Source organism: Adiantum capillus-veneris, chromosome 7 (genome assembly GCF_014529385.1).
Source record: "Adiantum capillus-veneris isolate H3 chromosome 7, ASM1452938v2, whole genome shotgun sequence".
NCBI classification, from domain to species: Eukaryota; Viridiplantae; Streptophyta; class Polypodiopsida; order Polypodiales; family Pteridaceae; genus Adiantum; species Adiantum capillus-veneris.
In genome coordinates, this window is record NC_140937.1 from 122,724,685 (window position 1) to 122,752,509 (window position 27,825).

A 27,825-nucleotide genomic window follows, 5' to 3' on the forward strand; every position below is an offset into this window, starting at 1 on the left:
TACAAAGTGGTTGCATGTGACTGATGCAAGTCTAGGCTAGATCGATGTTGCCGACGGGGATGACGAGACCGATCTAAGGGCTGAAAATAGGTGCTCTTGTCTTGCTGTCCAAAAACGCCAGGGGCTGAAATCTGCTGCTGCTGAAAAAGCAAGGAAAAACGCTGGTTTGCTGGTCTTTACTTGCTGAAATTCTGCTGCTGTTATGAGGCTGAAAATGCTATGGAAAAGGGGCGACAATGGCCTTCTGAAAACACCAATGGCTGAGATATGTGGCGATGGGTGCTTGGATGAAAAACGCTAGGGATGAGAGGACTTGGCGATGAAGCTATGGCTGAAAACGCCAAGTGCTGGAATCTGTTGGCGATGAAGCCTTGCTGATGAAAACGCTAGGGGATGCTTGAAGGAATCGCCCAAGGTTTGGTCTTGCTGAGAGAGAGGGGGAACCTGCTGCCTGTGGCTTGTGTCCTCCTTGCTCTTCTGCCAAATAGTGCTAGCCTTGGTTTGCTTATATATTATCTTACCCCATTTGCCCTGCTCAGTTCCCAACAAAAGTCACTTAAATTAATAAGTGAAAAATGTCAAAATTACGGAAAATAGGTTAAATGCACTCGAAAATTCCCCTGATGGATTCTGATGGGAATGCTTATGATCATGCTGTGTGCAACCAGAGGATATGCATCTACACTAAGTGCTTGGGCATGCACGGTCTACGAATAGACTCACAAAAGTGTCAGAACACTTTCTAATCTAGACTGACTGGACTGACGGAACCCTTGTGCTATAGCTTGTCCACGGACACGTGGGGTTGGATGTGTCACGTGACATCCCCTCCTTTTCAAAGTGAGGTACTGGTACCGAACTGTATGGCGTCGAGGGATATCGCCAATAGCATCCAGAATCTTGGAAGGGACTCTTCGCCGGCCCACGCTGATGTGTGGGTCGTACCGTACTTGAACTTCATGAAGGTGTGCAACGCTTGCTTCTTTGGGCCGCGCAGAAAGCGACACAAAGTCATCTGTAGCTCCTTCAATGCTTCAACTTTGGCTATTAACGTAGGTCCACCTTCTTCAAGAATCTCCAAAGCTGAAAATTCCTGAAACCACTTCCAACACAACACCATGAACATACCTATTCCATGTAAAGTGACTGGAAAAAATATTGTCTTCCTCAAAGACTGTGCATGCAATGTAGATGAACAAAGAGACGGAGTACCAAACCGTTTACCACACACACGCAAACAATGAGATCGAATCTTTCTCTTTTGATCTAAAGCAATCAATTGTGGCAATTCACAATAGAAATGCCCATGCTTGGTGCTCATACTTTCTTGTGCTCGTTCTACGAATGTGTCATGCCAAGGAAGAGATATGCAATGTGACTTCCTTATATACATACTTTTTAGCTTTTCATGAACAATCTGCATACATTCGTGCTCGTTCGTGAGTGAAACGTGCTCAACGTACAATATGTCATGCCTAGGAAAAGGGATCACATAAAGACACTGACGAAAATACACGAAACGATCACGAATCAAACACTCGAACAATGCGTGCGTACTAATCATGCGAACACAATACTTCCTGTGAGGGTTCGTTGGGCCTAGGCTCGAGAGCCAAGATCGATCCTTCATGATTGATCGAATCTGCAACGAGGTTAGCTTCGCTAGAAAAAGCATCAACTAACTCATCATCCTTGTGAACAATCACGTCCTCTTCATGCAAACCATCATGTTTGTGAGAAATCACATCTTGATCATGCAAATCATCATACTTGTCATTGTCATGCAATCCTTCATGCTCATCATTATCATTCAAATCATCATGCTTATCATCATGCAAATCCTGTGTATCATGCTTTGGAGAAGACGAGACCGAGAGTCTCCTTCTCCTCAATCCGTTCAATCTTCGCATGCACATTAGCAATGAGAGATGGAGAATGAACAACGTGCTCTCCACGAATGACAATGGGAGAGTCACTTTTGGCATTGAAAGTGAACGTATTTTCCGCCCAATCAATGAGAGGGCTATGCTCACGAAACCATCGGATGCCCAAAATCATCACATCTTGAGAGAGGAGAGAGAAAAAAAATTCTACGGAAAGCAGCTTGTTGAACTGTAAACAACACATCAAGGCACTCTTTCATGATGAGAGAGTCCATACCGGGAGCAAAGCCAGAGACCTCGAGAGGAGATTTCTAACTAACCTCTAGGCGGGTTCTCTCAACAAGAGAGGGATTGATCACATCATGCATACTGCCTGGGTCAAACAATATGACAAAACGCCTGCCCCGTCATATGACCATAACGTTTAATGAGAGACTCATCAATGAGAGGGTTAGGAGAAACTTGGGGCACACTCGTGTTATCATTAATTGCATTGACAGAGGAAGTGGTAACTGTGGATTCTTTAGATTCATTAGAGTCAAGCTTAGGACATGTTCTTTTTTATGTGACCCTTAATGTGACAATGAAAACAACGACCTTCCTTAGAAAAAGTGTTTTGCTCTTCCGACGTGATGTATCCTCCTAAAACTCCTTGTGCTACCTTTTCATATGGAGTGAGCTTAGGTTTAGCAATTGTGTTAGCCTTTCCCTTAGGTTCATTTTGAGAGTTCTTTTCTGAGAGACTATTGGAAGATTGGTTAGAAGAGTTACCGTTTTTACCGTTCTGAGGGTTCTGAGAAGTCTGAGAGGTACTTGTGGAAGTCTTGTTCTCCTTAGGCTTTCCCTTGTTATGCTTCATCTCCTGTGCAAGAGCAATCGCTACCGCCTCGTTGAGATCGATTGGATCGAGTACCTCCACATCATACTTGATATACTCCTCCAATCCATAAAGGAATGCCTCCTTGCGCTCCGCATCCGATTTGCGCAATTGAGTCGAGCTGAAAAACACGTTTAGAGAAAGACATAACCGGCATACCATTTTGCTTGAGAGCGCGCCAATCGTCCTTCAATCGTGCTAGGTACTGAGGTGGCATAAACCACGCCTTGAGCTTGTCCTTGGAAATCAACCCAATTAAAATAAAGGGGCGTGAGTTCGTCGGATTCCTCTAGGTGCGCGGCTAACTGTGTCTCTTGCCATGCGTGGTACCAATTGATAGCATCACCGGCAAGGTACATAGCTGCCGTCAAAACCTTGCTATTTCCTGTCTTCTTAGTTGTCGCAAAATATGCATTAAATTGATGCAACCAAGAATGAATAACCGTAGCATCCATCTTACCATCATACTTACTGAAAGTAAACTTCTCTGTGACTGGGTTGTTGGAGTCCGCATCCCGACTTGCGTCACTTGAGGAACTACCAACATCTTTGGCTGGTTCAGACTTCGAGGCAAGAACTTGTCGAACCAATTCTTGAGTGCGTAGGTCTCTTTGAACCTCACGATCGGCCTCCATGGCCGCTTGTCTGGCTTCGGCTTCCTCCTTTCTTTCTGCTTTTCTGTCTTTTCGTTCATCGTGCTCGCGTTCCAAGGCAATGCGAGTCGCTTCTTGTTGTATTGCTTTTCTTTCTTTTCATTCATCGCGCTCGCGTTCCAAGGCAATGCAAGTCGCTTCTTGTTGTTCTGCTTTTCTTTCTAGTTGTGCCATCGCAACGCAATTCGTTTCTTGTTGTTATGTCAGCATCTCCAACATCGACTTGACCATCGCCTCCATAGGATTTGGTACAACTCGTGGCGTAGATGGGGAGGGGGGAGGGTCGGAAAAACCTCCTTGTGGGAAAAATTCTTCGTCGCCTCTCTCATGCTCATCACTTGTATGCGAAGTATCCATTCCAATTCGGGTGATGACCATGCGCTATGATCTTTGGTTCTTAAGTTCACGAGGAACTTGGGTTCTTGCGGGTCCTGGGTTCTTGGGTTCTTGAGGATCTTGAGATCTTGAGGTTCTTGAGGGTCTTCTTTTGCTTGCAATCTGTGTTTGAGAAGGATCTTCGCTTCACCCGAGTTTTGCTCTTTTCTACAAGCGCACCCCTTGGCGGCCTTGCGCTCAAGCCTCACACCAAGGTTGCTTTTCCCACCTCACGTCGATTGGCAGGCCGCTGAGTGCACAGTCCGCTCTCAATGAGTGAAAAGAGGCACAAGGGGAGGATTGACAAGCCCTTCTTTCCTGGGATTTTTGTCGCTCTTCAAAAACACGACTAGGAATCGACATGCTCGAGTGAACTTGGGTTCATGCGACCGCAACAAGCAAAAAAAATTCTTGTGACTCTTGTGGTTCTTTTCTTGAGTGATACAGAACACTGTCAAAGCTCTGATACCAATGTAAGGTGCAGCGGAGTGAATGTTTGAACTTTGCTCAAGATGAGTGCTCCAAACTGTGCTCAAGGTTCCTTTTGTTCTTATGGAAGGGAGAGCCTTCCGTTCTTAATGAGAGAGTGCAATGGACACACAAAGTGAATGGACACAGTGCGAGAAAGTGTATGAGACTGAGAGATAGAGAGAGAAGAGAATACGACACCAGAGACGTTGTAATTTGTAAAACCCTCCTCCGAAGGCCCCACTCTCATTGGCGAGAGCGGTCTACTTATGATTGCACAAACTGGTACAAAGTGGTTGCATGTGACTGATGCAAGTCTAGGATAGATCGATGTTGCCGACGGGGATGACGAGACCGATCTAAGGGCTGAAAAGAGGTGCTCTTGTCCTGCTGTCCAAAAACGCCAGGGGCTGAAATCTGCTGCTGCTGCTGAAAACGCAAGGAAAAACGCTGGTTTGCTGGTCTGTACTTGCTGAAATTCTGCTGCTGTTATGAGGCTGAAAATGCTATGGAAAAGGGGCGACAATGGCCTTCTGAAAACACCAATGGCTGAGATATGTGGCGATGGGTGCTTGGATGAAAAACGCTAGGGATGAGAGGACTTGGCGATGAAGCTATGGCTGAAAACGCCAAGTGCTGGAATCTGTTGGCGATGAAGCCTTGCTGATGAAAACGCTAGGGGATGCTTGAAGGAATCACCCAAGGGTTGGTCTTGCTGAGAGAGAGGGGGAACCTGCTACCTGTGGCTTGTGTTCTCCTTGCTCTTCTGCCAAATAGTGCTAGCCTTGGTTTGCTTATGTATTATCTTACCCAATTTGCCCTACTCAGTTCCCAACAAAAGTCAATTAAATTAATAAGTGAAAAATGTCAAAAATAGGGAAATTAGGTTATATGCACTGGAAAATTCCCCTGATGGATTCTGATGGGAATGCTTATGATCATGCTATGTGCAACCAGAGGATATGCATCTACACTAAGTGCCTGGGCATGCACGGTCTGCGAACAGACTCACAAAAAGTGCCAGAACACTTCCTAATCTAGACTGACTAGACTGACGGAGCCCTTGTCGTGTTGTAGCTTGTCCACGGACACATAGGGTTGGATGTGTCACGTGACAGTGTCGAATCAATTGTGGACTGTGAACTGTTTTGAAGTGAATCTCTGCTGTGTCGCGGTAGAATCGTTACTTGGAGTGTCCAAGTTTGTTACAAATGTGGTAGTAGTCATTCCATCTTTTCCTTTCTTTGTGACCTCGATTCACTTCTCCACTTCCTGAATCTCCTTTTGTCTTTTGAAGAGGATATCCGCCCATGACGAGGTTTCCCGCGTTTTCTGTTGCTCCTCTTCCTGGAGTGTCTTCATTTGCTCCTTAATATCAACTCCTCTGTCAATTTTGGCTGAGTTTCCCAATCCTTCTGTGACTTGCTTTTATATTCTACAAGTGCACCTTTGAGACCTTCAATCACGGCATCCTTTTCACTCATCAACTTTTCTACTTTGGATTTTCATGCTTCAAAACTGGCAGTTGTCTCATTTAACTGCTTTTGCAACAGTGTCTAAGTAACCATCACCTCTGCTTTCATAGAATTTCGCATTTCCTCTATAAGTGTAATATATAGTTCAGTCCTATATGCTTGCATGGCAACACACACACACACACACACACACAGATGGCCCATCTATGACCATGTTGGGAGGAGGGGGCAACACAGATACAATGCTGTGGACAAGCGCCCCCAGCCCTTGCCTAAATAGCAGATGAGGGTTGGATCAAGCAATGTCCAACGATAAACCCAACAACCCATAAATACAGGAAAACCTATGAAAATAGGATAAATGGGTGCAGGACCAAAACTACGCGGCCAGACCAAAAGCGTCCAGTCAAGACTTGTTGCAGCCTAAATGTGTATGCAACGGGTGGCAAGTCCGGGAGACACACTAGCCAAACAAGCATGCCCTAACCCTAAATGAAACAGCACAACTCTAACAAAGTGCATATAGACATGGAGCTTAAAGCTTAACACACAAAGAAAGATGGAAAAAAAGTGATAAAAAAACAAGAAATCCTGCATGCGGGACACTGAAAAAATGTGACAACGCAGCAGGTGAAAGCTCTAGCACAAAACAACCGTAAAGCAGATTCCTAGGGACAATATCGAGCCTTCATGACCAACAAATAAAGGGAAAATGGAGAGATAAGTTCAATGAGCTAGTTATCACAAATAAGAGGCCTAAATCACAATCAGCCCAGACTGTCTTCAACAGGTCCCAGACAGTGTCTCATCATGTGAGACCAGATTTATGGGCGGCAATCAATATGAAGCTTCCTTGGCAACAAAGGAAATTCGGATAGGCAGACACGATATTAGCAGATGTGGTCATACACAGGAACTGCCACCATTAAGGACATCAACAGTTTTACCCTTACACCAAAATAAATAACATATCCAACAAGATTACCTGTTTCAACCAGTGATGATACACCTTTGTGATGTCTGAGTTTCTCCATGCCTCCAAATCAAATATGTTCATTCCATAAGCCCATGCACATTTTTCCGGGTCAAAGTTGCTAGCAATGAGAGGGTTTGAAAAATCAAAATAGGTTTTGAACTTCTTGGACATAACCCAAGTGTCATCTCCTCTACACGTCTCCACTGCTCCGTTGACCTTGCCTTTCATGTCAATTCTCCAAAGGGGGGAAAGATCACGTTGGACCACAACATCATCATCCAGGAAAACAACCCGCTTGAGCTCTGGAAAAAGCTGCATTCCATTCCAAAGCAACACAAAATCAGCCAATCACTTGTTGTTTGATGCATCTTACTAGCATTAGAATCCTCTCATTCAACAAATAAGGTGATGATGAAAAATGAAAGATGAGATAAAAACACTTACCAAAAAAAAGTTTAAACATAAAAGATAGGCGCACCAAATTCTCAAATCAAAGATTTCATGCACAACGAAGGGTAGGTGAGCCTCTAAACGGTATAAGTTGGGCATTTCATAGTAATAGTATTCTTAAAACCAGACCTGCTGAGCAAGACAATTCTTTAAGGCACCAACTAGATTTTTTTCGTGCTTACTCCTTCACATACCAATGTTATCCACAGAAATCAAGAGATTGCAATATCCTACTTCAGGAAAAGCCAACAAGTTGTTTATTATGCTGTCCCAGAACAGTCCTCTGTGTGTTCATGCATTTCAAGGTAAAGTTTTCTTAATGCTCACTTCACATTCTAGTCTTAATTACCTCTGTTTTCATGATTTTTAATAATCACAGCAACTTTATGCATGATAAGGCAATCACGAGCCTGACACCCTCTTTGAAGAGGATAAAGGAACTAATGAATTAGAGATCTATACAAAGACAATAAAAGATTACATATATAACGACAATGGAGATGATAAATAAGAGAGTAGACATGTTTATTGCTGAAATCTAACCTCTGGGAGATATATTCGAAGGTGATTCAAGATTGAAATGTATTTAGGACTTCGAGCCTGTAACTTGGAAGCTAGCAATCTTGGAGAGTCACTAGAATCTGTCCCAACTCCAAGGTCTCCATGGTAATACCATAGAACATTATTATGAGTTTCCAAAGCTTCTAAAACAGGGACATGATCCTTCGTCAACCAAGAAAATTGATGGACACCCTTCACCTCCACAATGGCTGGAGAGAGTGGGTATAAAGCAAACCATGCATGCATGGCAGCATATGTTTTCCTGTCTGTGATAACATGAAAAACAATTTTCCAGGGCTCTTTTGCATTTTTTACAGTAGATGACACAACCACAGATGCTGCAAGAACATTGTCTGACGCCATGATGTAGTGATGGAAAGAGTTGTCTGTGAGACGGGGGACAAGCTCAGGCGATGGAAGCTCACAACGTGCTCTAGCATTCGATGTGTATTCTGTTGTCAGTTTCAAAGATAGGCAGTGAAGCCCTTTCGGTATGCCAGTTGAAGCAAAGTGTCTATACAATGCTTCTTGAAGCTTCGCCTTTTTCGCTTGCCGATCCAAGGCTTCAACCTGATATGCAAAACAGCGATAAGTGATAAATATTGGCCATCAAAAAATGTAAAAAACACAAACTCAACAAACTGACAATATTTGCTAGTATCCTCTTAAAAAACAAGAATCGACTTGCAGAAGTGATGAGCAAACCATGGCTCTAAGCTTTAATACTGAAGTCCGAGTATCCAAATTCTGAGTGCCAACTTCTGCAATGAGATCATCGAAAGACTCTGGTATGCTCATGCCTTCTGGAAGTGCTTCAGTTGCTACTTGTGACAACAAAGACAGTATGCGCTTTGAATCTCTCTGAAATATAACAACAAAGTTTACTATTCTACAGTTTAGCAGCATATCCTCGCCAATTGTCAAAACACCTATTCACATGCATACATACATAGCAGAGTGATCAGGCAGTATATTTGTGATGACCTTTTCTTTTCACGATATGCGGGGAGGAGACTCACCAGATTGGAGTCAAATGGAGGAAATGCTGGGCCCCATTTCCTTCCCAGACAATCTACCAAAAAACACACAAAAATATGTCAAGAGTCAAACATAGATATTAATGTAGAAAGCCCACCACAATCAAAAGAATAAACCATCTTTGACAACCACAAAGATAATCTACAACAAAACAAAAAGTCTAGCTATGTGGGTTTTTAGCGTTTGTAGTCCTAATATGAGTTATGAAAACGGTAGAATGTACCATGATCATCACAAAGTAATTCCTAAAGAACCCTGAGCCAAATGAGGTTTCAGTCTATTGCAGACGCAGAACTGCCCTATCTCAAATCTTTCCAATCAACCTGAAGACCCCACCTTATTCTTGCTGAATAGAATTCTTTGTATTATTTGCAAAAAAAAAAATGCTAAAATAATAGCGTACAATGTTGGTTGAGCATGGGGAAACAAGGATGGATGCCTGAAAGCAAAGCATAGCGCAAGTTGTTTTGGGTCCTTGGTAATAAAAAGACATCAAAATTTCCCCAAAACCCAAGTAGCTATTGAGAATGAATCTAAAAACCAAGAACTGAGGAAAGTTCCAGAGCACGTGGCATCATCATTGGCACGGTGCATGACTCTCAAGAGCAAATCAAGATGTCTACTCGTGAACAAAAGACCGGTATTCATTAATTTGGAAACAGCCGAAGCCGATACAAGTGGGACAAACTCGCCCTTCAACTTCACACCAAGTACAATCTCTCAGCCCTTCTCATTCTTCAAAGTCGCTTTCCTTGCCCTATAATCGACCACGGCGCTGTTCTTGTGGAACCAAGGGAATCCTAGGAAGATATCACACACTTCGAGAGGCATGATATAAAAGTCCTTGTGCCCTAGATACCCCCGACAATGCAAACGAAGTTTGCCAATGACAGGTGTAATGGCAACATCCCGTCCGGGTGCTGCTAGAACACCCTCCGCCTGTGGCCCCATTTCCTCAGGCGTGATTCCAAGTCGAGCCGCCAATTCGGGTGAAACAAAGTTGGCCTTGGCTCATCCGTCAAAGAAGATTAGGGCTTCTTGGTCTTGCACTTTGCCTCATGCGTGGCAAAGTTCAGTACTTTCATCCATCTGATCAAGGTCGGTCCCCACACAATCTAGTACCAATCCTGCTTTCGTCTTTCCTTTTCTCCAACGCTCTTCGGCTGCTCTGGAACTCTTTGGCCTATCTTCTGATTGTCCTTTGGGTGCCTTTTTGGGGCACCGTGCTGACACATGTCCATGTTCTCCACATTCAAAGCACTTCCCCATTTTGAGATACTCAGCTCGTTGTTCATCAATCAGTCGGAGGCGTGTATCTTTCTTTTTTTGAAATTCCCCTCTTCTTCGGTTACCATCATTCGAATTATGTCCAGTCCTTGTAATCAAAGGTTGATCCGAATGCATAGCAAACCCTTGCTTAGCATGTCCCATCAGTTGTTGTATGGACTTGGACTTCTGCAGTAAGCAATAGTCTCGTCTCTCTTTGGGTAGACCACAGAAAAATCGATCTACCGAGTATAGAGAGATGCGGGGGTCATTTAGCAGTCCAAATGCTCAGATTGGTCGCAAGAAGATAGGTTCAATGCTATGGTGGGAGGACTATGGCTATGAGCTTCAAAGAGTGACGATCCATATTCTCAGCCAGTCAGTAAGTACCTCATGCTTGGAGCAATTGTGGAGGACCTTTAGCCACATTGCTTCCAAGAAGAGGAATCGGCTTGGAATAGAGAAGGCAAATGATCTCGTATTTGTTAGCGGAAATTTGAAAATGCTTGGCAAGAGTACGACTAAACAGAAAGATCCTTTTACACAATGGGAGATGGAGCAAGAGGCCTCAGGCAGGTGGAGATACAGAGGCACCAACAGCAGTTACTTCCTCCATGGCCGAGGCCAAGCTGGGCCTAGAGTTTGATGATGAGGCATGGGAGGATGTGCATGACATACAGCTGACTACTACTAATTGGGAGGCTTCTCAAGCTAGTGGCCCTTGAGTCTTGAGTCCTGACTCTTGACTCCTTGAGACTTTAGGTCTTCCATTATCCATACCTTTTTGTATTGCGGCTTGCATTAACAATCATGCTCTCATCTTTTAAATCGGTCGTTACAGGGTCAGTGAGCTAGCTTGTAGCGTAGAGAAAAGAAAAGAAAAGAGGGACAAGGTGTTTTTTCAAAACAACTTTTAAGTTTCTTTTTTTAATAAAATGTATTTTTAAACAATTATAAGGTTTAAAAACACTTAAATTGGGGTTAAAAGTATAGTTAGAGTAATTTGCCCCTTTGCAGTCTCTTTATGGTATTGCCACCTTTGGTTTTTTGGTATTGCTGCTTGCCCCCTATATAGTCTCTTATGGTATATGTCACCTATGGTTTTTTGTAGCGCCATGGGGAGCCTTGCTAGCCAAAATTAAGCGAAAACTAAATTTTGATCAATGTTATGGCTCGACTTTCAAGTCTTATCTCTTAACTTCTACTCTTGCAATTTGAGAGCTTTAATCTGTAATTGCATGTGTTATTGTGTATGAGCATTGTGTTTGCTGTGTATGTACTATGACGATTGACCACGGTTTGAGTACTAGAGTCAAAGGACTCTAATACTACTTGTATTCAAACACTAACACTAAAAATTGCATTATTTGGGTGTTTTTTATGCCTCTCGTTCCGAACCCCTTGCCGTTCCCCGTTCTGCGAGGAGGCCTGTCGCCGTTCCCGTTCCACGTTCCGGGTAATTCTGCTCTATATGTTCCTTAAAATTAATCTTTTTAAAAGAAGAGGCCGGTAGGAAAGTATCCCAAAATCTCGAGCAATAAGTATCCAAAGTATCTCCCTTGATCATCCGAAGATGATTCCGAGCGGTAACCACATCACGTTCGTACTCCTGAATGAGCCAAGAGGAAGTGAAAATCCATTAAAACTGCAGCCACTTTGTCAGTGCTTCCTTTCCTAACAAAAGAGTGGACCACCAAGTCTGTGCATTTCCTTTCAAATAGGATGCTGCCCTCCGAACTTTGGAGTGCTCTGAATAGCGTCCTCCTGAATAAGGTATGTCAAGCAGTTGAATAAAAGTGAGGGCCTTGTGAGTATCTCGGAAGCGTGAAAAAGTACCAAACTTTAGTGCTTGTCCACCCTCCTTGAAGTCTTTTCGTTTTCTTGCTCTATTCCTCGAGAGATTCATATTGGTTGGCTCTGTAAAAATGCTTCCTCTTAGAATAAAACATCGGTTCATCGGAGTCCGAACTCTCAGAAGAGGATGAAGCCTCCTCAGAGCTACGTATTTCCGGGATCTATGGTGGGATCTGCTCTTCTTAGCCTTCTTCTTGTTGTTTCTGTATCTTTCAGTCTTTCTTCGTTTCTTGTCTTTTTTGTCCTCGTCACTAGAATCAGAAGAGGAAGAGCTGTCGGAGCTATCAGAAGAGGATGAGGACGAGCTGGACACACCCTCAAAGCGTAAACGCTTCTTTTTCGTGCATTTGCAAAAGTAGACTTGTGACCCAAGTAGCTAAGGTAATCTGCTCATCTATTGTGTTTCTTTGAATGCTTCTTGGTCTTCAAGAGTCGGTCGACTCGTCTTTCGACCACGTCGTCAAGTTCATCTTAAGTGTACACCAACGGATTAGGTGCTTTCTTCAAAGTTGACTTCAAAGGTGAATCGATGGCATTATGTCACAAACTGCAGACGTGTCAAAGCCTAAAGAATGGAGCCAACTTACAGATGCCGGCCGAGGGACCTAAACCCTAAGAAGAACAAGTAACAGAAGAAGAAGTCCTACCAACTTATGGGGACCCCGTCCAATGGGGCCCCAAGTGACATAAAGAATTAAAATAAAGCAGGACCCACACACACACACGAAAATTACGTAGCTGCTGATGGTGTGGCAGATTTCAGAAAATTGCACTGGCATAATGACGTGGCAAGCTGTACGGATTTCCACGTTTTGCGCTGGCTGATGACTTGGCAGGCTATACGGATTTTCGTAAATTACGCTGGCAGCTTTTGGCTTTGCTTTTTGGACCAAAAGCTTTTGAGTTTTGAAGGCTTTTCACTGTAAGTGCTTTCCAGGCCAAGGCCCTTTAAATATGAGGTTAGGGCTCATTCTCTAGCATGCTTCCTAGAGAAGGTGCAGAGTCTGGAGTACCGGCTTGTACTGTGTTGATGCAAAATATTGAAATACCGAAAGGGGCGCCAAGGTTTGGGGCCAATACTCTCTGGGGTGGAATTCCGCCACTCCGTGTCGTGTGTCGTCTCTCTCTTTTAGTTCAATTGTTATTAAAGTGCTAAGAGTTTGTTCAGTCTGTTCTTTTCTATTGGCACGTGGTGCTCGTCTTGTGACAGTGGTATCAGAGCATCAGGCGTGTGCTTTACCAAAAGCATACCGGTCCTACAAAAGAGCAGACATAGCTATTGGAATTTTATTTGAGGTAGTCTGTTCTTTTCTATTGGCACGTGGTGCCCGTCTTGTGACGGTGGTATCAGAGCATCAGGCTTGTAGTCTGTTCTTTTCTATTGGCACGTGGTGCCCGTCTTCAAAATCTTTAGGTTGGTTAGGCGCATATCCTGGGTATGGATAATAAGGGTATCCAAGTGGGCTCCAACCATTGTAGCCTGGTGGCGGTGGTGGTGGTGGAGGTGGGGGCAATGGCGGTGGCATAGGCGGTTGCACTGGATCGGGGTCAAATGGTTGCACCATATTCCTGAAAACTCCCCCGATCGGAACAGACGGCTGAGAAGGTTGCCGGTTAGAAGCTCTCGCACTTTCTGGTGCCGGATGAGGAGGTACCACCTGGGGCATCAGAGGGGGTAACATGTAGCTTAAAAATTGTTGAAAACTTTGCAGCATCGGAAGATTCTGCTGAGGATGCCGCGAAAGAATGTCGTGAAGCTCGTTAAGCAGAAACTGCAAATATTCTGTTGAATCCATGAATTCCAATTCTTGGGTTCTTTATGGCTTATGCCGTGTAAGACACAGCGATGAAGACGGGAGCGTGCCCAATGCGCGATGAAGTAAGGGTGGGAGTGGCTAATAAGTCCGGGGTCGGAGGCTGAAGATTCCGGTAGAGAATATGGCCAGCCTCGGCCTACTCAAGCGGAGCGACGAGAGATGGAATGTCGTCAATTGATCGGCGATGCAACAAAGATGATGCTCAATTTTGCGAAGGACCCAAAATTTGCAAAATATATGAGCAAGACTTCTTTTCAGGAAGTGCACGAGCAGTGGCAGAAAACCACAACACCACCCCCGAAACCTGCTCTCAAGAAACCTTCTGCTCACAAGAAATATTCAGAGAAGGAATTAGAAGAGGTGGATGATGCACGGATTGCTCAGCTTTTTGACACGCAAAACAAAGCTAAAAAGCACGGCAAAAAGCAAAAGAAAGGCACTGATTTCCCGGGATATTTGGGTCGTCAGTCGACATTTGATAAGGCAAAGAAACAGAAGAAGCGTGTTCATTTTGAAGAAGTACCTAGTTCTTCTTCTTCTTCTTCTTCTTCTTCTTCTTCTGACAATTCTTCTAGCTCTTCTGACTCGAGCGAAGAAGACCGCAAAGGCAAAAAGCGAAGCACGAAACAACGCTTCGGAAAGGGCAAGAAAAAGGCAACGAAGTCTAAATCTCGCCCAACGAGTGACAGTTCTACAGAGAAGTCGTCTACAAACAGTTCAGACTCTGACGACGGCAACTTTTATGCAAAGAAGAAGAATTTTTATAAAGCCAACCAGTGAGACTTTCAAGACCCACTCTTCGGCATCCGACCCCGGACTTATTAGTTCCTGGGATATTTGGGTCATCAGTCGACATTTGATAAGGCAAAGAAACAGAAGAAGCGTGTTCGATTTGAAGAAGTACCTAGTTCTTCTTCTTCTTCTTCTTCTTCTTCTTCTTCTTCTTACAGTTCTTCTAGCTCTTCTGACTCGAGCGAAGAAGACCGCAAAGGCAAAAAGCGAAGCAAGAAACAACGCTTCGGAAAGGGCAAGAAAAAGGCAAAGAAGTCTGGAAGAATTTTTATAAAGCCAACCAGTATGACTTTCAAGACCCACTCTTCGGCATCCGACCTCGGACTTATTAGCCACTCCCACCCTTACTTCATCGCGCATCGGGCGCGCTCCCGTCTTCATCGTTGTGTCTTACAAGGCATAAGCCATAAAGAACCCAAGATTTGGATTCATGGATTCAGCAGAATATTTGCAGTTTCTGCTCAACGAGCTTCACGACATTCTTTTGCGGCATCCTCAGCAGAATCTTCCGATGCTGCAAAGTTTTCAACAATTTTTAAGCTACATGTTACCCCCTCTGATGCCCCAGGTGGTACCTCCTTCTCCGGCACCAGAAAGTACGAGAGCTTCTAACCGGCAACCTTCTCAGCCGTCTGTTTCGATCGGGGGAGTTTTCAGGAATATGGTGCAACCATCTAACCCTGATCCAGTGCAACCGCCTTTGCCACCGTCATTGCCCCCACCTCCACCACCACCAAGCTACAATGGTTGGAGCCCACTTGGATACCCTTATTATCCATACCCAGGATATACGCCTAACCAACCCAAAGATTTTAGAGATAGCCGCACGACATTCAAATTTTTCACTTTTTCCGAGGTGAAAGGTCGCAAGAAAGCATTGCAATTCCTACAGCAATTCGACAGCATCTATGCTTTAGGGAACTATACAGAAGAATCCAAGATTTCTCGAGCAGAAATGCTATGCAATGGTGGAGTTCAATCGCGACACAACCGCATGCTCCAAGGACCTGCAAGTTTTCAAGACAGTTTTTGCACGTAGTTACATGACTTTGATGTTTGAAGTCCGGATTTTGGCAGAGTGAGGCAACTTGAAAATGCTTGCCACCGAAACCATGGACGCCTATAACCAAAGGTTTCTCGACGTGTACCTTCTGGTGTCCTTCTTTAAGTTCATTCCCTTGGAGGACCAGTGCGAGCGCTACACCATTGGACTACCATCACCATTGCAAGAATATTCTCTCCAAGCAAGTCTCTACCATGCAAGAGCTTATGGACCATGCCGCAGTCAGCTACAAGCTCATGAAAGGAAAGTTGGAGTTTACCACAGAAGAACCTCCGGCCACTAACCAGAACTCCCGGCAACAACAAACAAATTCTCGGGAATCCCGTGAAAACCAACCTCAACAGCCTCGTCTGACACAACGTCAACGAGACGCCTTGTTACAAGAAGGCCGATGCTTCGAATGTTTCCAAACAGGGCATACGTTTAATACATGTCCTGAGCGAGCCTCGACGTCCTTGGTGCAACCTTCTGCTCCCACGTCAGACAAATCCTCAGGGCCACCTTTGGCCAAGAAGGCTAGACCTGCTATTGGACTAGTACCCGATATTTATGGTATACACCTCGAGAGTTTCAATGAATTATGCAGAGCTTATGGAAAAGTCAACGGCTTGAAAGCCCTTATTTTCTTTGTCCCCGGAGCTATGGAGAACTTCATCCATCCAGAATGCTTGAAGCAGATGCACTTTGATTATGATGCAGAGGGTGGAGAAATTGAAGCTGAGCTAGCCACGAGGCAAACTAAAAAGTGGTACCGCTCATTCGTGCACTTCCAGTGACTATACAAGATTATCATGGAAAAGCCGATTTCCACATTATGAAGTTAGGCAATTGCGACGTTCTCTTGGGCATGCCCTTGCACGACAAGAATGATGCAACTCTCTAGGTCCAGAACCGAACCATCACCGTGATGCAGAAGGGCAAGCCCGTTGTCCTCAAAGTTCGGTTGTTCGAACAAAACCCTCAATGACTTCTCTAGTTGTTTTCTAGTTAGATACCTTTGAACATTGTTTGAGAAAGTATTGTTTGAACTTTGTTTGAAATGGATGCTATCTGTTTTAAACCTGTCTAGGTGCTGATTTGAAATGTTTGACTCTGGTTTTAATACTGGTTTCATTGATTGGTGATTTTTGCTCCCGGGTGGAGAAATGAGAAATACTGTTTTGGTATTGTTTGAACCCCGGAACAACGGAGGCCAATGCCTGGGGAGCGTTTCGTTGTAAACTTGTATGCTAGAAAACCTCCGAATGACGCAAGCTGATGCCTGGGGAGCGTTTGGTTATATGCTTGAACCTCCAAGCGACGCAGACTGCGGTCTGGGGAGCGTTTGGTTGTACAGTCCTGTGAGCTCATGGCCCGGACCTTTTTAGGTTATTTGCGGGGGGAGTGACGAGGTAGTCGTTGATGTGCCAATTACTGAATATTCCTAATTGGATGAGATTGCCTGGGTATGTAATTTTAGTGCATCAAGACACCCGTGGAAGATTAGTACGGTTTGGGTGTGAAGGCTAATTTTACTACGCTGGAATATCAAGAGTTCCGATCTGGACGAGAGGAGAAGCTAGCTCCTTGATCAATATAGCCGAAAGGAGAAGCTAACTCCTCGATCAAAACAGCCGAAAGGAGAAGCTAACTCCTTAACAAAAAGAGCAAACTGATTGTCCCTCGGAATGACCCTCGGAAATTTTTGAGCTAACTTGAGTTGTTTTTGCAGATATGTTGTAATCGCGGACGATTACTCTCTTTCAAGAAGGGGAGATGTCACAAACTGCTGACGTGTCAAAGCCTAAAGAATGGAGCCAACTTACAGATGTCAGCCGAGGGACCTAAACCCTAAGAATAACAAGTAACAGAAGAAGAAGTCCTACCAACTTATGGGGATCCCGTCCGATGGAGCCCCAAGTGACATAAATAATTAAAATAAAGCAGGACTCACACACACACGAAAATTGCGTAGCTGCTGATGACGTGGCAGATTTTCGAAAATTGCGTTGGCATGATGACGTGGCACGCTGTACGGATTTCCGCGTTTTGCGTTGGCTGATGACGTGGCAGGCTGTACGGATTTCCGTAAATTACGCTTGCAGCTTTTGGCTTTGCTTTTTGGACCATAAGCTTTTGAGTTTTGAAGGCTTTTCACTGTAAGTGCTTTTCAGGCCAAGGGCCTTTAAATATGAGGTTAGGGCTCATTCTTTGGCATGCTTCCTAAAGGTGCAAAGTCTGGAGTACCGGCTTGTACTGTGTTGATGCAATATAAAGAAATACCGGAAGGGGCACCAAGGTTTGGGGCCAATACTCTCTGGGGTGGAATTCTGCCACTCCGTGTCGCGTGTCGTCTCTCTCTTTTAGTTCAATTGTTATTAAAGTGCTAAAAGTCTGTTCAGTCTGTTCTTTTCTATTGGCACGTGGTGCCCGTCTTGTGACACATTACACCATCGAGAATGCATCTCGTCAATCGATGTCTGGTCAAAAATTTTGCGTATTGAGGATCTTCAAAATACCAGAGCATCAGCCGAGCACATGCATCAACTGCTGTTGACAGTGCATCTCCACTCGTTCATACTCGGTGGGCCGGGGTGGCCCGTACGCTCTTCTTCTGAATCAATAGAAGGTGGCCGTTGTCCATTTGAATCTTCCGTGTTCTCACCGACCTTGAGTTGTCAGGTGGGTTGTTCTGATCCTTACGGGATTCGTCGACTGAATTTATGTGTGTCGCGATAGAAGGGATTGGATTCTCCATAGAAGAAAAATCGACTAAGCTCTGATACCACTCTAACAGACTTGGACACCCCAAGTCGGCAATCTGGCACCACACAAAAAATACTTAAAAATCCACTCGATAGAGTTTATCACAATTCAAAAGAGCTGACATGGCTCGGCGTAGTTCCGTGCCCAAAGGTATTGGCCCCAAAGTTTGGCGCCCCTTTCGGTATTTATTTTTATATAATAATTGAGCAAAGTACAAATTCCGCGGGTCCTCTCTGCTCAGTGCTCCCAAGCAAATCTAAAGGAAAAGAGAGGCCCTAGTTACAATTTATAGGCCCATGACCTTCTAAAAGCAATACATGAAAAGCTTCAGGTCTCAAAAGCATCTAGTCCAAAAGCTAGCGCTGCCTAGCAGCTTTCATAAATCGCGGAAACCCGTACACAATGCCACGTCAGCAACCAGCACATTTTGCGGGCATCCATACAGCCTGCCACGTGAGCACCTTTTACGCATTCTGTTTCTTCTAGCATTATTTTTAAATGCCTCGTGTCTCTTGGGGCCCATTGGAAGGGACCCCATAAGTTGGAACAACTTATAATCTTATAACTCTGTCAGTTTCCAGGTGGACATGCCACGTCATCACTTTGTGACAAATGCACAACATTTTTCATAATTTTTGGTTAAGTTGTGTTAGGGAGATCCCCCAAAGGAGATTCTTGAAGATGACAAGCCCGAGATCGTAGACGAAGCTCAAGACATGGAGCCAAAGCAGTTTTTCGCTTTCAGTAAGGCTCAAACAAGCAAACACTGCAGTCTTTTTGAAGTTCACGTATCGCGGAAACTTAGATGCTTATCAAGAATCCTTTTACCCCCTCCTCCATGAAAAACTTCTTCACACACTCAACGCACGAATATGCTATGGCAAACTCTAGTCTATCCAAAACTTTTTACCTTGACGGGTTTGCTTGTACTCAAAATCCTAATCCTTTAGCCCTCTTATGTTTTACAATCATGGGTAACACACCCATATAGGCAGGGTGATGATCCACATTCTTTACTTGCAACTATCTGATGGGTCTGAGAACATGGCATGAACAAAACAACACATTTCTTACTAATTTGGACATCCCTAAGGCATCAACGAGAAGTAGCCAATGCAGATTGGATTAGAAAATGATCTGCAGGTAACGGTTTCACTCCCCCCACCCCCAAAAAAATTGCACACAACTTTCTATCAGAATGCTGAGACTGACATAACCCCAAAGCCAGATCACCTGCGAGCCGTAAATGAGACTTGGAAGACATAAATGTTGTTAACGTTAGTCGGTCCATTACATGTAAGAAACAATACAGAAGCCTGATTTACAGATCTTTGACAAACTTCAACAAGCAATGAATGGATGTCAACTTTTCTTCCACAAAATCTATGTCATAATGCACAGAATACATTAAGAGGAACTAGCCAGAGTGCTAGATAATACTGCTTGGCAGAATGGTTCTGAGAAGTAAATTACCAAGAAGCTTTGTCGAGTTATGTATAGAAAAGCCCATTGAACAGGGGAGAAAGAAAGATTATGTTCAGCTTACATCTAACATGCAAAACAAACCTTGCGCTTCAAAGATCTGAATGAGAAACCTTCATAACTTCAAAGATTTTGGGCATGCAGACATGTATGTAACAGCTGAAAGAGCTATCACAAACCTAGGCTCACAGCAATTCAATCCCAGAACGTTTCAAGCTAACAGCATAACAGTTTCATTTCCAAGTCATTCAACTATCAGCTATCCCATAGCATAAGATGTTTGGATTCCCGACTTTTTGTCTTTCAACTTCTTGTACTGCAATATGTTAAAATCCCATTTTTCCCATATGGCACAGCCCACCACACAAACCAAGCTATGGTTTGGCATCTTCGGTTAAAAAGATGCTCACAGTGAGCTCTACACTGTCTGGCCAGCAGCAAACAGCAGCTTCGACGATACTACTAATGAGTGCTAAGCTCTACTACTAGATCTATGTATTACCACAGAAAGGCCCCCAACAGGAAAGAATCACATATTCCCTTCACTTAGGCATCCTCTAGACTCTTAAAGTTGCACAAGCTGGAAATTCTAGGGAAATTCATTTCTGTAATGACGTTTCTATCTTGGATCAGTCCCATTTTATCATATTCAATGTCAACTATCAATGCAATCCTAATAAACCCAGACTAAGACCTGAATTGTTTTCCAGACGCATGCCATTACTTCTCTGTGTGTGTGTGTGTATGTGTGCGTGCGTGCGTGTGCGCGCGTGTGTGTGTGTGTGTGTGTGTGTGTGTGTGTGTGTGTGTGTGTGTGTGTGTGTGTGTGTGTGTGTGTGTGTGTGTGTGTGTGTGTGTGTGTTACAGATGGCTTACCTATTGTGGAGCACTTGCTGACATTCTCGAGGGTCATGAGGGCTGTGGTAATGAACGCGAAAGGCAGAAGGAATGCAAGTAGCAGCACAGTATAGAAGAGGGTGCGGTAGGAGAGATGGCGTGCTGCAACTTTGACTTTTGTGAAATCGAGGAATCCATTGGAGGTGGAGATCGTGATACGATTCATGCTAGGAGAAATGTGGACCTGCATTGTGAGATCTGGGCTAAATGGCCCTCTCGTGAAACTGGCAAGGATGCCTTGGTTGGCGAAAGAGTCGCCCTCGCAAGCTCCCGAAAAAATCCCTGCATCTTGCGCTCATTCTTAAGCTTGTCTGTGCCATGCGTATGCGATCATTGTCGCAAAGCCTGTAGAATCTTTGTTGCTCGCCACTCACAGAGATGGGCGCTACTTCTGCTGTTGCAAACGCAAAGCTCCTCTTCAGCAGATGCAAGCAGAACACGAGGGCGAAGACCCAGATCAATGAAATGGAAGAACTCGAAGGGGGAGGGAAGGGGAGAGAGAGAGGAGGAGGAGGGGCGTGGAGGAAATGCGGGAAATGGCGCTACACACAGATCTGAGACGCCAATTGTTCTTTTTCATTCAATTGGTGTGCTCGTGTGTCTTTCTCTGCGCATGTATGTGGCATGGCATAGTGTATTTTTTGGGGCCTTGCTAATAACCCGGTGGATTCAAATTCAACGCCTACATAGTCAGACACGCTTTTGCCTTCGATTGTTGGAGGGTGGGGTACTCGGGGACGAGTGAGAGCTGCACTAGGCCTAGAGTCTAGAGAACAACTCACCTCAAGGATGGCGGGTGCATAGTGCCAAAGTGATGTGGCCTTGATCCATACTCAACATGACTCAACATGTGCGCACATGAAGCAGATCCGCTCGGGTTGATCGCCTCTCTTGAAGGGCAGCGAACGAACAGCAACTTGCGCACAAGCATCTACATTTGCTAACAAGCTTGTTGACTTCACGCAGGCATTCCAATCAAACGATTTCTTGAGAAGCCTAAGAACTCGTCCGCTTGAAACAGAAGACGACCACAATAAAGCCAAAAAAATTGGCAAGCCTGAGCACATTTTGGACGTCTAAATGCATGAACGCCCTTCATGTGTGCACTACAAGAGAAAAGATATGCCACGCTCTTGCATTGCCCTAGAAGAGCCAGTTGATCTATCACACTCACTATGCAAAGTGTAAAGTGATTGAGCATATCTCAATCAAGTTATTAGATGTCAAGGAAAAAAGTGGCACTCAAATTAAGTGTGCATTTAGCATATCAAACTAATATTGCAAATCATGACAAGGAGAATGCAACATGGGTGGAGAACAAAATCATGGTATGTGGAAGGCAACATCTCCAACAGGCCCCATCTATACCCCAAGTTTGTGAGCATCAAAACTAGATCTATCTCTTCCCCCTCCTACAACAAGTGCGACATGGTGAAGCCAAGTGACAACCTCCCCAAGTCACATAACCATGATGCAAACCAGTTTGACATAGAAGCATACATACCACTCACTAAACAAAATAAGCACATGAGCATCTCCAAAAGCAATGTCGCAAGCACTCACCAGTTTCTAAATTGCATTGCTAACAACTTGGATCATGGCCAGATTAGGCAACCCAAGGGAGGACCCCCATGGGTCAATATCCATATGAAATAGAAGATATTTCTATTGATGTTAAGCCCCCAAAACATGACCACAACTAAAGAGGAAAGAATGTGAAACCTTCTGATCAAGCTAATGATGCATATGGGGAGGATGCTAGGGAGTCCTACCAAGTCAAAGTAGAATGGTCCTCCCATGTGCACAGTGTACTTAAAAAATGAAATAGTAGTTTCTTGTGTTGGCCAAGATGGCCATCTCCACTATCGCAATTCCAAACTCTCTCTCTCTCTCTCTCTCTCTCTCTCTCTCTCTCTCTCTCTCTCTCTCTCTCTCTCTCTCTCTCTCTGTGTGTGTGTGTGTGTGTGTGTGTGTGTGGAAATGCCGCATATGTAATATAGCATACATACATGGGTGTACTCAACTTGTATTCTGTTAGCGGGTCGCCGCGACGAACGTCTGCAACATAGCTTTCTGGCACTAACATAATGTCAATATTCAGGGAAAGTGACTCGGATGGGGCACGGAGACTCTTTGAGATCGTCAATCTCAAGAAGTGAACCTTAACAAGCAAACACACCAACTCAACAAGCAAACCAACACTCAATGATTAAGGAAATCTGCCTATGTCATTTCTCACAACTCTAGGTCATCACGCCATTTCGGCACTCGAACGGACTCGAAATGCAACGAAATTTTAGGAGGGGGTCTAGGACATCTAGGGGCACTATCCTAGCAAATCTGGTCGCAATCCGACAAGGTACAAAATCACGATTCATCATGAAAAAGGTCCTAAAAACTGCAACAGATCATGCCATAAATGTCGTCCTATGGTCTAAGAACACTCTCCTATGGTCAAAACGACTATAAACAATGATTTAAGCACTCAAATCTGCATTTACAGCTCACAGACGCGTAGTCGCGAACCTCAACAAAACTGACAATGCTTACACTTGAATTAAAGAGCAAAGAGAGAGGAACACAATGCAAGTTTTTGAATCGAAAATGGATTACCAAATCATTAGGTGCGATGATTACAAGTTTGGATCAGCTCGTAGCTTGAGCGTACGTTTTCAGAGCTCCTTTCTTCTCTAAAGATAAGCCTCCTTTCACATTAAAGTTATTGACCTTTATACATAGGGCATTCTAAATGGCCAGTGGGTGTCAGGCCAAGGGCCAAACCAATGGGGTCATAGTCTCTCGGCCAGGGGCCGGTTGCCAGTGGGAACGGGTTCAAGCAAGCTGGAAGCCTATAAAAGGGAGGTTGGACGGATGGACCGGGTCTGACAGTCCATTGGTTTGAGATTGGTATCAAAGCTAAACTTAGAACTGAGGGCACATTCTGTTTTTTGGATGCATGTTGCATGCAACCTCAAAGGGAGGAGAAGCCGAAAACGACGTGTGCAGAAGCTCTAAGTCGAGGACGAGGTGTGTTTCGACCTGCACCAAATAGGCTGGTGGGGTTAGGCTCAGTTGGAGCACAAGGCAAAACCAGGGATTTTTCGTGCTTGGCCCGCCCCCAAAGGACTGCTGCATAGCGAGCTCCATCGTCTTCTTTGCCACGCGCTGTCGATGGCCCTGTTTGTAGAGTATTTTCATCAAAAAAAAATTTATAAAAAAAAAGCCCTAGCCACACTTAGTGGCCTTGCCAAAGGGAGGCTCCCACGCAGTTGGGGTGAAAAGCATCGGAAAACCTCAACTCCACTCTCTTTGCTAGTTTATTCGGCTCTCCGTTTTGCTTGGTACAATCAAGCACCGTTGTTCTTGATTCATGCAAATTCAGCAGTCTGAAATTTGCTGCAGCTCGGCTTTTGAAGCTTTGACAAACTGCAAATTGGTCGCCAAGCTTCAACCGATTTGGTGGTTGCATACGCTGCAAACCAAATCGGCAGTGACTCTCCATTGCTTTATGTTTCAACTTCCTCATCGGTTGCCCAAATTGTCAACAACTTTGAAGTTTATCTTGTGTATTGCATACGACGCAAACCAGACTATTCGCAACTCGAATTTTCTCCGTGCTTTCGAGTGAATCATCCACTGCAGTTTTGCTCGTTGTTGTCAAGCTGGTAGTGGTCTTGGATTGAACTTCGCTTTCGAAGTCGGCGTCCTTTCTTCTCAAAGGCGTAATTATACGGTTCCTTATCGCATACGGCTACGAGCTCTTTGGAATTCAGGTATTCTCCTTTCTTTTCTCGCACAGTACGTCCATAGCATGGATTCGGACATAGATATGCATCATGCATTCGATTTCGAGCAGTCCGCACACGTTTCGTCTGCCGATGCCACGCGGACGATTCCTCTCCCGGAGGGTAATCGTGCCACAACGGCGACAGACGATGCGTATGAGTTGCTGGACATGCAAGATTTCCGTGCATTGCAAACACGCGTGACTGTGCTTGAAACGAATTTTGCACAATTAAATCAGAATGTCACAACATTATCCAATTTGATTAAGTTGCATATGCGGCAGGCAGGCCACGGGCCCTGCTGGTCAGCAAAATCAGGAGCACGGCTCCACACCAGGCCAAGGGCCAAGTGCCGGGCAAGGCCCTTCTCCGGGACCGCTGCACTCTCTGACCCAAAAAGAGGTGGACGATTTGTTGAAAAATACAAAGCCACCAATTTTTCGGGGAGAAGAGCGTGAGCGAAACAAGGACACCGTGAATATTTTTCTCAGTAAGTGGGACGGTATTCATGACCTTCGACGTACCCCGGATGCAGCCAAGGCGCTGCAACAGACGGCAAGTCCTACAAATGGTGGATGTCTCTCAAGGAGAAGGGCATCCTACCACAGACTTGGGCAACTTTTGAGACTGTCTTCAGGAAGGAATTTCTACCTACTAATGAGAAGGATAGAAATTGGACCGCCTGGGACAAATGTTCTATGCGGCTTGAGAAGCACATTAAAACCCAGGATCCACAAACACTTGAGGAAGCAATAGTGCAAGCTCACATCCATGATGATCCCGATGATCGGGCATTGCATAGTTCGCATGTGCATGACACTACACCTGTTTCAACACATCCACAGCATGTGCATCAGAGAAAATTTGAATCTGCTGCATCAGAGACCTCCAAAAAGCCCAAGGGGTCTAGAGGTCCTCTCTCAACGGAAGAGTTTGAGAAACCAAAAAAGAAAAGTTGTGCTTTAAATGTTTGGGAACTGGAAATAGCAAAAAGGATTGTCCCACTGGGAAATCTGCTGCTCAAGACAAGGGGAAGGAAAAAGCAGCGCACATGGTGCAGCTTTTACCTCTTGAATCCTCTTCCCACTTTGCTAATGTGGAAGTAACACACACCGAGGCGGTGCATGAGTGTTGTATCACGGCCTCCATGTGGCAGCAGACTTTCGGACCACATGAGTTGGTGCGTATGCATGGCTCTATCCAAGGGCACACGTTGCGGATCTTGGTAGACGATGGTGCGTCGCACAATTTCATCAATTATAAATTGGTGAAACGACTCAAATTGCCCCAAATCCCGAGTTCCCATCGCTACAAGGTAGCAATGATTAACGGCCATGATGCTGAGATATGGGAAACTCAGGTTAAAGATGTACCTCTGGAAATTCAAGGATACCGTACCTCTTTGGATTTCCAAGTCATGAATATGGAGAGGGCAGATGTGGTTCTTAGTCGTGAATGGTTGCATAGTTTAGGATCATCACTTAGACGTAGCTATGAGTATAATAGTCTAATGTTCGAATCCAATGGTGTGCACGTGTTGCTGTTGGGGGAGAAGGATGTACCTTCCTCACCACTTATTTGTACAGCTGAGCTTATGAAGCTCTCTTCTGATGATGCAATAGACGAACTCTTTTTATGTTACTCACTGTGCCATTTTATTTCCAATGTGGATGATGTTTCTAATGTTGATAATGTTTTGAATAAAACTTCCTCAACGCCGCATTCTTCTCTCTCTCCTCTTCCAGCTATGCCTACTAATTCAAAACAAGCCAATGTTGCTAATGAATTAAAGAAACTTTTAAGGGAATTCAAGGATGTTTTCCCATATGATTTACCACCAGGGCTACCACCGACACGTTCTGTGCAACATGGCATAGACGTGGTTGCAGGCAATAAGCCAGTGAGTAAACCACCTTACAGAATGAGTCATTCTGAGGCTGTTGAGGTGGAACGTCAGCTTGCTGACTATATCAGTAGAGGGTTTATTCAACCAAGTTCTTCACCATGGGCCTCTCCCATTCCCTTGGTGAAGAAAAAGGACGGTAGTATGCGCATGTGCGTAGATTATCGTGGATTAAATGTGGTTATTGTTAAGAACAAGTACCCATTGCCACGAGTGGATAAGCTCACCCACGCTCATATATTTTCAAAGATTGATTTAAGATCTGGGTATCATCAAGTACGCATCAGGCTTGCGGATATACCCAAAACAGCGTTCCGAACAAGGTTTGGACATTATGAGTTTTTGGTGATGCCTTTTGGGTAAACCAATGCTCCAGCTACGTTCATGCCACTCATGGATAGTGTCTTGAGACCATACTTGGAAAAGTTTGTTATCATTTTCCTCGATGACATTCTTGTATATAGTGCCTCTGAGGAAGAACACTTAGCACATTTGAAACAAGTGTTTCATTTGTTACGCCAAAATCAGTTATATGCCAAGGAATCCAAATGTGATTTTCTCAATGAGAAAATTCACTACTTGGGGCATGTTATTTCGGCTGCACGGTTACACATGGATCAATCCAAGGTGGATGCCATTCGGAGGTGGCCCTCTCCCACAAATGTGGCAGAGCTCCAGATTTTTTTAGGCTTTGCAGGTTTTTATCGTCGATTCGTTAAAAAATATGCCCATATTGCTGTTCCCATGACAGATCAGCTGAAAGCCAAGGGCAAGACCTTTCATTGGGATTAGAACAACAACAAAGTTTTGACAAACTTAAGGACACATTAGCCACAGCTCCTGTTCTGGCAATTGTGGATCCCTTAAAGCCATTCGTTTTGGAAACGGATGCTAGTAATCGTGCGATTGGAGCAGTCCTTCTGCAGGAGGGAAGGCCAATTGCATTTGAAAGCAAGAAGCTGGATTTAGCGCAACAGAATTACTTTGCTTACGAACGAGAGCTCTATGCAATAGTGTCTGCTTTAAAGACATGGCGACATTATTTGTATGGTGCACAGTTCGAGATTGTGTTTGACCATGAAAGCATCAAGTGGTTTACACAACAAAGTGATTTTGAAGGGTCGCAAGGCCAGGTGGGCTGAGATTCTTCAGGAGTATGATGCCAAGCTACGATATCGCAAAGGGCGGTACAATGTAGTGGCTGATGCTCTCAGCCGAATGCCAGAGATCAACTCTCTCCTTTTCATGGAATTACGGAGTGAGTTTTTGGAATCTCTCAAAGGTAAGTGCGAGCATGATACTGCATACTCCAAGGTGTGGAGCTATGTTAGAAAGAGGGATCCTTCTCACTCCAATGTTGGTAGTGGTTTTGTTTCCTCCACACCCAGTTCTCCTCTTTCAAGTGATGAACTGCAGAGAATTTTTCCATAGATGATGGGTACCTACTCCACAAGGGGAGAGTGTG

The 27,825-nt window shown here is 44.5% G+C and overlaps 1 protein-coding gene across 1 annotated transcript in view; it reads right to left on the minus strand.

Annotated features, from left to right (window-relative positions):
• The window catches only part of LOC147454549 (putative galacturonosyltransferase 13), a 48,659-nt gene extending 27,343 nt beyond the window's left edge, over window positions 1-21,316 (minus strand). The window contains exons 1-5 of the mRNA XM_086516462.1: window positions 20,652-21,316; window positions 8,738-8,790; window positions 8,424-8,579; window positions 7,701-8,288; window positions 6,717-7,019 (exon numbers count right to left, since the gene is read on the minus strand). Coding sequence (XP_086372588.1) covers window positions 6,717-7,019; window positions 7,701-8,288; window positions 8,424-8,579; window positions 8,738-8,790; window positions 20,652-20,862 — 1,311 coding nt within the window. The 5' untranslated portion in view covers window positions 20,863-21,316. The remainder of the gene's footprint in view (window positions 1-6,716; window positions 7,020-7,700; window positions 8,289-8,423; window positions 8,580-8,737; window positions 8,791-20,651) is intronic.
• Between the last annotated feature and the right edge of the window lie 6,509 nt (window positions 21,317-27,825).